This window comes from Procambarus clarkii, chromosome 54 (assembly GCF_040958095.1).
Source record: "Procambarus clarkii isolate CNS0578487 chromosome 54, FALCON_Pclarkii_2.0, whole genome shotgun sequence".
NCBI classification, from domain to species: Eukaryota; Metazoa; Arthropoda; class Malacostraca; order Decapoda; family Cambaridae; genus Procambarus; species Procambarus clarkii.
In genome coordinates, this window is record NC_091203.1 from 15,373,773 (window position 1) to 15,383,542 (window position 9,770).

The 9,770-nt window shown below is 45.0% G+C and overlaps 1 protein-coding gene across 1 annotated transcript; it reads left to right on the forward strand.

Moving 5' to 3' along the window:
• The first annotated feature begins 4,016 nt into the window (after positions 1-4,016).
• LOC138352544 (uncharacterized) lies at positions 4,017-7,753 on the forward strand. Its single transcript, XM_069305033.1, has 5 exons — positions 4,017-4,086; positions 6,944-6,985; positions 7,066-7,149; positions 7,230-7,523; positions 7,601-7,753. Exons 2-5 carry the CDS (start codon positions 6,944-6,946, stop codon positions 7,712-7,714), a joined length of 534 nt encoding a protein of 177 aa, XP_069161134.1. The 5' UTR covers positions 4,017-4,086; the 3' UTR covers positions 7,715-7,753.
• The last annotated feature ends 2,017 nt before the right edge of the window (positions 7,754-9,770 follow it).

Genomic DNA, 9,770 nt, shown 5'->3' on the forward strand with positions numbered 1-9,770 from the left:
CAATCCGCGATCGGCTAGTGTCCCTTCCAAAACGTCATATCAGCAGTAGGGGATACTCTTTCATTTTATATCAGGGCGCCAATTTCCCCTTACTTACAACTTATAATGTAACTTTCTCCCTTAACTGGCAGCCGGTCTGGTCGCCACATATATCAATAGACTCCCTGAACCTCAGAGAATCAGTAGGGAGAGCTGATATGACTCTTAAAGCAGGCAAACGAAGGAAATAGGAGAGGGCACCGTAACATACCCCTCCCCTTAAAATAAGAGTCATATCGGAAGAGCAGCACTCAAGAGGGCAACCTATACTCTTGCTCCCTCCGTTCCTGAAGTGTCACTCCTCCAGTTAGTGACGTGGCTCGTACCACCTTGCCAATTACTTGCCTCATTATATCTCCACCTCGCATAGGACCGGGTGTGATGGGTGTTCCCTGAACACCTACAAGAAATCCTCTCTCCGTGGCTACGAGTGTACTCCAATGGCTCGTTACCACTGTAAGATTCAGTGCATGCAGCGCTTCCACTGCGTCATGCACTCCGAGATAGTCTTGCACTTCCACTGCATCCTACAGGTAATCCATGTTTCCTCTGTGACGGTAAAGCGTTGGTGTTCGGCTGTTTCAAAAGCTAGGGGCAGGGCCTCATCACATGACAAAAAAAAAAAAAAAGTTGGTCCTTTCGTCTGTGGTAAGGTAATGGGAAGACACACAAAACACAAGTATATAAACAATGAAATTTTAATTACTCTAGAAAACAAGACATGAATAAAGGCAATCTCATAAAAATATGCAGGATAAGTCAACAAACAAAATAACATGAATATAACTGGCAAATGAAAAGTTACGCTAAGACAAGTAAGTTACAGTGATAGCAAAATAAAATATGAGTGCTGGAATACTGGCTTCGAGCTGCCACCTCCCTTAGTACACGAAAGCCAAGGCTTAGTCTACCAGCGAGAGATGTCAACTGCATGGAGCACTGAGATATTCTGACGAGACTGGCGCACTGCAGCCCAGACCTCGACTTGTGGTGGTGGCGGAGGGCAGGGGCGACGAGACACCAGCCAATCAGCAACAGGCAGGCAGAGGATGAGCAGTTAGCTGGTTACAGCGGTGGCCAGGTGTGCTTGGTACGATTTGCTCTCTGGGCAAAACGTTTGGCGATACTTGGTGAACGTATCTTGTATATAGTATCTTGTATTTTGACGTAATTATGTAGGGAAGAGCAGGCTCAATCTCTCTTGAAAGAGATTATCGTCACACCTCTCTTGAGCTCCTCTTCGCCAATCTTCTCTCTTCTCGGTTCCTCTTCTCCCATAGGTGCGTTGTCTCCTCACAGTGGCACTGGTCACCTGTACTCCATCCAGCAGCTTCCCCTCTTCCACACGAGGCTTTTGCGATGGCCCAATGCCCCTCTGGTTAGGCTGGCGCCTACCCTGGGTGTACCTATTCCCTGCTTTCTTCGTATTGCCTTTCCTATACCATTCGCTCCTTCGTTCCCGACGAACATTTTCACCCCTCCATGAGATTCTCTTCCCTGCAGACGTCTTCTTCGGTTCGTGGTTGGGCTCATCTACCTCCCTGTGGCTCACCTCACCACGGTGGTTCATCTTGCACCTACCACTATTCATCTGGCTGGCATAGGGTGCACTGCGTCGTGGCTCCTCCACTCTGCCCCTCACTGCCGTTCGCTCATCCACCGAGCTTACTTTATTCGCGTTCCTGTGTGGAGGGAGTGCGGTTTGCAGTCTCTTCACCGCCCCAGGCGTTTGTACAGCTGCTCCTCGCCACTCCTCCACACGCATCATCAGGCTTAGTCGGAGGTCCTCGTTGGGGTTTTCCACGACCTCCGACGACCTCTCTGCACTCTCGCCCTCGTTGTCGTCGTCTCTGGCGACGTTTCCCCTGGCGAAGTCGGCTTCCTCACTACCATCTGGAACGACCGATACCTCACCTGGCAGGGTTTTACCGCTGCTTGCAACATAGGCACTCCTGGCCCAATCGGGTTGTATCCTGCCTCCTCCGAGGTCATTACCCAGCAATATCTGTACATGCTCTAGGGGTAATTTAGGGGCTACAGCTACTATAGCTTTCTCGACTCCGCAGTCGGCAATCAGCTGTACTTCGTGAAGTGGCAACCTGTATTCCTCCCCCACACTGCGTATCCTCACCACTCCCACAGGTGAATCATTAAATTCCTTGGGGAGAATACTCCTGGTTACCATACTTATGTCAGCACCCGTATCTCGAAGAACGGCAACCTCCACTGAGTCTGACTTTCCAAACTTCACGTTGGCCCCGAAAACGAAGGGATCTTCACCCAACTTCATTTCCCAACCATTCACGTTGGGTCCACTATAATATGGGGTGTGAACAAACACTCTCCTCTTCCAACATTAGTCCTATATTCCTTTGGTGCTCCTCACACTCGCGGGCATAATGTCCTCTCACACCACAGTTGAAGCATCGGCTGCCTCCCCTGGGCGGCCACTCGCCAGTCCCCCTGGCGGTACCACTTGCAGACGTTCCCTGGGTCCTCCTTGGACTCCCTGTCGTCGTGTCCGGGACTGCAGCACTTGCTCCCGAGCTAGGTCCACTGCTCACAGCTTGGGGCTTCCTTCCCGCGTCCCTTCAGCTCTTGAACCAGGTTACGTCATCGGGCACACTACTCTTGGGAGAGTCCCCACCCGTCCTCACTCCTGAACTCCTAAGGTTCCCTCCCGACCTGGGGTAAGGCGAGTGTCTGGGTGGCCCCTCCCTCCTGAGATGTAGTGCCTCCTCCTGCATGTCGGCTCGGTCCGCTGCAGCCTTCAGGTCCTTAATGCCCGCTTCTCTCACCCTTACTCGCAACTCAGGATGGAGCACTGACATAAACCTTTCCATCACTATCAGTCGTTTGATATCATCCGCCGGCCTGCCAGACCGGCTGCCAGACCGGCTGCGACTCCGCTTCCTCCGCCTTCAACCATCGTAGGAATTTCCGTTCCATATCCCTGGCGGTCTCAGCGTAAGACTTCCCCGACGTTCTTGTACACTCTCTGAACCGCTTCCGGTACATCTCCGGAGTCAGCCGGAATAAGTGGAGCACCGCATTCTTAATCACGTTGTAACTAGTACACTCCTCTAGGTCCAGCATGTTGTATGCTTCCCGGGGCCTCACCAGTCAACCTGCTCTGGACCAGAGCAGCCCAATCATCTTCCGGCCACTCCTTCAGAGTTGCTATCCGTTCAAAGTGTTCGAAGAACGCCTCAGCTTCTTGTGGTTTGAACGTAGGTAAGTCACGTTCCCTTACCTTGAGGTCATCCCGCCGTGCAGGTAATGGGGGCAGCCCACGCTCAATGCGACGCAATTCGACTTCTTTCTTTGCCTTTATCTCCTCGAGTCGCAGTTGTCTCTCTCCTTCTTCTCGCTGCAGCCGAGCTTCTCGCTCACGCTCCTCTCGCTGCAGCTCAGCTGCACGTTCCTCTCGCTTCAGCTCAGCTGCACTCAGCTGTCTGCAATAATATTGGAGACAAGTAGGCATACGGTTGTAAATATAGGCTTTGAGGCCTACAATGCGCTTTCTCAATATGTGAGTGTAGACCTAGTGTGTTGAGTATATGAATTTAAGGCCACGGTGTTATTTCTCAATATGTGAGTGTAGGCCATGAGTAGCATCTATATACATTTTGGGCTACGGTGTTTCAATTACTCATAATCAAATATTCTAAGACTAAAGAATATATTTGAAGCAAAACTAATATTTTTGCTTATAATCAGTAACGCGATAGAAAGGCTGCAAATAAAATTAATATTTTAACATAATTATAAAATAGAAATGCAAAGATTTATTGGAAATGATCACAATAAATCAATATTGAAGCTCCGTGAGTCTTCACACCATATTGTTCCACTGGGAGCGTAGCTGACGGTTCAGTCAATAGATGGCGCTGTTATGGTGGTCGTAGCAGCTTTTGTGGGGAACTTTCTACCTTTCCTCTAAAGTGTTTGGTATTGAGTCAACGAGGTGGCCAGCCCGCCTTCAACCTTCAGTCAGTCCACTGTCTACTCTGTGGTACCTTCTGTCCTGCTTTAAGTGTTATAAAAGGTTAGTCTCGAGTTTATTGTAAATTTTAACTTATTTAAGGATATCGTTGAGTGTTTACTGTAAAAAAAAAAAAATCGGGGAATTGATAGTTTAACATGCATTGATTCTATTCTTTATTAGTAATATTTTAATAATTTAGTTGCCATGAATAATTTATAGTTAATAGTATTTAATTGGATCTACAGTTTTTGTAGTAAAAATTCACCATTTTTAAAATAATGAATTTTTAAAATTAAATTGTCTTCAACAATGAGTTTGACCACTAGTGGTCAGGTGTAATCCTAGCAAGATAATTTAACCATTAGTAACGTGGATTTTCTTCAAAATCCTGAAACGGTCATCACTACGTGAATTCTCCCCAAAATATAGTAAAATAGATTTAAAGTGGATGTAGCGTAGTTTACTTCCAAAGTATAATAAAACTTAAATGATAAAGCCCTACTCGATTGCAGACTAAATCTATATAAATGAAAATGTTAATTTTGTTCCAAATCGCTAGTCTCCAAATGTTTCAAAGATTACTTTGAAATTTCCAGTTGCATTCGCATAAAGCCAGGTTTTATAGACATTCTATATAGATGTCACCTGTTAGGATAAAAAAAAAACATGCTTTTTCTGAAACAATGTTTCTCATGTTTTTTCATTCGAAGGAAATCCTAGAAACTTCTTTACCGATTGCTTTGAAACTTTAACACAACGTTGCATTTGAGTACGTACGTCTTTTTAATTACTACTATAAAAATGCCACCCCAGTGATTGGTAAAAAAATGCGTTTTAGAAAAACTGCGTTGTCTGTTGCACATAACATTCACGCTATACTAAATGTCGAGTATTCAACTTCAATGTTTCCAATGTCATTAATAAAATTTATTTTCATTAATTTAGATTAAATTTTATTTTACTCAATTATTTTGTGACGGTGTTGGAACTGATCTGTGTTTACCATACGTAAGTATAGATGTCACGCCTGTGACGGGAAAAATTATGCTGCTTTTAACAGTACCATCTGTTGCATGAAAGAGCAACACGCCCCCTATTGTAAATGTTGCAATTCTATTTGTTTCTGATCATTGATTGAAATCTCGAATTTTGATATTTTTATTTTGACTTGTGTGAATTGAGTTAGAATTGACCTGTTAACAATACTGTTCATTTCGTGAGCATAGTTTATTCTTAAATTGTTTAATTACATTAATTTTTTAACCGTTTCTTATTTCAGTGATGATCACTTTGTTCCGAATTTTCTGATGGGAACATCAGACCATTTAGCTAGGCATCGGACGAGGGAGTGGGGAATGGCGATGACGAGGGAACAGAAGTGGTAGTGGGGAGGATGAGGGGACAAGGGAGGGGGGTAATGGTGGGGAACGATGAAGAGTTTGGGACTATGGGGTGGTCAAGGGGACGGTGGAGTGGGGAGGCCGTGGAGACAGGTGACGGGGCGAATGGTGGCTAGGACTGGGGGACAGAGGGTTGCTGTGGCTCAGCAAAGCAGATGCATTGCTGAGCCACGGCAACGTTTGGCCGGGTAATGTTAGCATTCATAATGTAAAAGTTAACTTATTCTTTTTGCATTTTCTGCCTATACTTAAAATTTGCATTGTCGTACTAATTAAATGTTTAAGAAATATTTACTATAATTTAAGGTGGCTTAATATAAAGCCACCTTAAATTCGGGGCCTCGGCTATCCTCTGGCCTCCTGGTTAGCTGTAAATAGGATGCCTCATCTTGGCACTTTCTCTTGCCCACCTTCGTCACTCACTCAGAACTTCAGAGACAGACTGCACCTGCAACCCTTCTATAAAATAGTCCTGATGTAGCTAGTTGACTTTGATGTAATCTTTCCTTGGAAGGCGACTGAGGAACGTCTTCCTCAACTGCTTCCTACTAAAGTTTTCTTAATCAGATGCCTTGTTGACTAACGCCTTCTCTTTAAACTGTAAATGCTAATCTCTAACTTCAATGTCGCTGTGGGTTTCCCCTTTAACCCTGTTCTTGCCACTTTCAACATGGAATATTTCCAAACTATTCTTCCCTTTATTGATACTCGTCCCTCTGGCTTCGCTATGTTGATATCGTTCCTTTATGGCCTCATGACCTTAACCTTTTAACGGCCTCTCCTTTTATATTAACAATCTGACTCCTTCCGTTTCAAAATTGAGTAGGAATCTAATTCCCTCCTTTTTCCTAGTGTTCATAACTGTCCATGTTCCTGCCTCTGTACATGGATTTGCAAAGACCGCGTGTAAGTTGTCTTTTCCTACAATCCTCTTTCTGTTATTCCCATTTTCCTCAGTGCTCTGCGCATCGGCAACTATTTTTCATACCTATTCTTCTATTGCACCCAATTTTACACCTTGCCTTGCGTACCTTTTTCCTTTTTCTAGTTTTCCTCTAGAATTTAGGTGTCCTCCCCTCTTGCCTTGATCAATGACCATGCCTCCCTAGTCTCGTAAAGACCTGATAATGGTCCAGGACTGACAAACGACGTAGTCTCCTCAATTTCTAGTGGTTTGGTTAACGCTAAAGCCACGATATTGTACCTTTTGAACTGAACATGATCCGATTTCTAGGCACATGCAAATCCTTCCCTTTAACACTCCTCTGCATAGGCTCATACCCCCCCATCCCCTTCAAACTCCTGACGACCTTCCCAACAACCTTTAATATATTGACTATTTTCAAAAATCCTAATTTACATAAAATCTCGTACTAATGGTTTTATAACTTTTTCTTGCATTCGTTGTCTAAACATGACTTGCCTCTAGTGTGCTCAGTTTTGAGAATCTGATAGCTTTGATCATAGTGGCTAATATTGCGTCTGGCATCTAATTACAAAATCTTCTTCGGTACAGATGATGGCACTTGCTCTACTCTTCCTTGGTTATATCGCCCAGGTAATTAACATTTTGCTCTGTACTCTTGGACATAATAAGCAAAATATTTCACAAGGGACTAAAATATTGCTTCCCAATAGATCCAGGGTCAGGCGTACCAACCTTACGGCACCCATGCGCCCCTGCCAGTCGTCACCCCCACAACCTCCACCGTCACCACTGAGGTTGGTAACACTGGCATTACCTTTCTTAACCAACCTGTTATTAATACTTTAACATTTGTTAATGGTGTATAATATTCCAGACTACCCTGACCCACACTCTGCGGGAGACTACAACCTCTGACGTCTGGGTTACTGAGCAGACGGCGATCACCCTGACAGTCACCCAGACAACCACCCAATGGGAGTTTGTTCCCCAGCAGCCACAGACGGTGACCTCTGTGATAAGGGTCACCTCCACACCGGTAGTGTTGGTGACGGCTACGGTGGGGGTCTACCCAGTGAGCACAATGGTCTCGGTCTACAGTCGGTTCTTCACCACAACAGATACTGTTAAATACTGGCAGACCATCACCCACGTGGCTGTCACTCACGAGGTAACTATGTAGTCTTTAACTTGTGAAAGTGTGCGATACCTTTATTACACAAACGTCAATAATATATGCATTTGCAGATCCAGACGGTCCCTGTGGTATCTACCCAAGAGCTAGTGCAGGATATAGTAACTACCATCACCCAAATTGTAACTACTACGGTTACTTCTACCACCGCCAGATACTATGCTTAATTTATTGTATTTGCTGAAATAAAAGTATGTTATAAACCATCACTGGTTTTTACTTTAAAAAATTTTATGCACCAAAACCAACTTTAACCTAAATTACATTATACTGAGGAATTAAAGTTACTACAGAACACTTAGGGATATTTGGTCTATACTTGTGCGATCACTTTAAACGGTGGACATACTTGCATTTTAGATATATATATATATATATATATATATATATATGTATAAAATAAGGGCTTTGATTACTTCAAAAGATGCTTTATCGTGGCTAAAGATGTAATGACCAAACACCATATCGGAGCATTTGGAAACGACGAAATTCTAGTCTCATCTGTACAATTATCAGGATGTACTATGTTAAGTACTCCTAGAACACAATGATATAGAATAGTGCTCTTCAACCTGGGTAGACAATCCCCCTTACAGTGGTAGAGATTAACTCAAGGGTGGACAACTGGTTGGGGGAGAGCTTCACCTGCACATGCTTGAATAATAGAATCTCTCTCTCTCTCTCTCATTTCTTACAATGCCTAACTGATTGCATATTTACCTATTGTAATATCAATTAAAAGTACTAAAAGAGTTGGCTATCCTGAGTCTGCAAAACCTGTTGCAGTTAGTGCAGTATTTGATACAACAAGTTTTAAATAGAGGGAGCTGCATCACTGGACCCAAGAGGAAAGAGGCTAACAAAAAAAATAAATCGCATAAAAAGCGACTATGACATGATGAAAATTGTATTTGGATTCGTCCGGCCTCGAAACCTCGAAACACTTTACACCAGTAAAGTGCTAATTTTGTAATGACACGTAGTGATAAAAATGGTGTTACATTATAAATGCCGTGAAAGTTTTTAACTATAATGTATATATATATATTATATACAATAGTTATGAATATACAAACATATATTTAACCAAAAAAAACAATGTTTTGGGGCAATTTTGGAAGCATACTTTAAGCAACACCCCCCCGCTCAGCTCGTTGCCGTGAGGGGGGGGCTTAGTGGGCAGCTGCTGGAGTGTGATGCTCCTTGGGACAGTCCTCTGTCCTTTTCTAGCCTTGTGCTCCTGCTGCCGTCCTCTCCAATTCTGCTGGGCACCTTTTCCTTTAACTTCTGTTTAGTTTTTCTCCCCCCTCTTCTCCTATCTGCTTGTCGTTTCCTGCCGACCTTTTGCTTGTTTTGGATTATTTCTTTGGACTTCTTCAATTTTGACGCCCGGGTGCTTGAGGCATATTCTTGCACCCGTAGAACTGTAGTATCCGTCTCGAGCGAGGGGAACCTTTTATTGTCAATCCCCCTTTCGTCGCTGAACCCGATCTCGACGGACTGACGGTTCTTAAGGTGGCGTTTGTGGGGCGTATACTCACGACGCACCCCTAGGGGGCCCCGGCATGATCGGCGATAGCTTCCTGTTGGGTGTCCTGCCTCTAATTGTGGCTCCATGGTGGGTATGGGGGCACATTCGTGGATGAATTTGTCACTTTTCGTACCTATGTCGTTGAATGTTTCCGTTGTACCCTCTCAGGCTCGTGGGGTGGGCGACAAAGCCCCCGAGTCGGCCTGTATTGGAAGACCAGGCTCTGTAGCTCCCGCTGCGTTGGGCCCCGACCTTGCTCCTCCTTTGACCGTCCTGACTTCTTCCCCCAGCTCCCCTCCCTCTGAGGTTGGGTCGAGCCTCCAGCCCCCGGTGGTGACCACTTCGTCCCCTGGTGTGGCTAAGTCTTTCGTTGTGACTACTGCGCCTTTTGACCCCTCTCTCTCTAGGGGTTCTCAACGCCGTTCGCGCCCCAACCGCACTCGCTCGATTCCTTCCCGTGCTGATGTGTATCAGGCCTTGTTTGGTCCTGTTTCATGGGCCAAATACTTTGATCTCCTCCCTCTTGATTCTGCGCCTCCTGACGATTTCTCCCTCCATCGGCATCTTGTAGATTCCGTGGATGCGTGTGTTACTTTCAACCCCACTCGTCTCGGTACGTGTCGTTGCTGCTCCTCCTCAGGATGTGGCTTCCCGCTTGGCTGCCTTATCTTGCCTTGGCGAGATCCCTGTTC

Bases quoted from the DNA above. Each gene is read 5' to 3' on its own strand.
- LOC138352544 (XM_069305033.1), top strand. From the start codon at position 6,944: ATGATGGCACTTGCTCTACTCTTCCTTGGTTATATCGCCCAG. The intron at 6,986-7,065 runs GTAATTAACATT...GCTTCCCAATAG, and splicing joins TCCTTGGTTATATCGCCCAG to ATCCAGGGTCAGGCGTACCA. The intron at 7,524-7,600 runs GTAACTATGTAG...ATGCATTTGCAG, and splicing joins ACGTGGCTGTCACTCACGAG to ATCCAGACGGTCCCTGTGGT.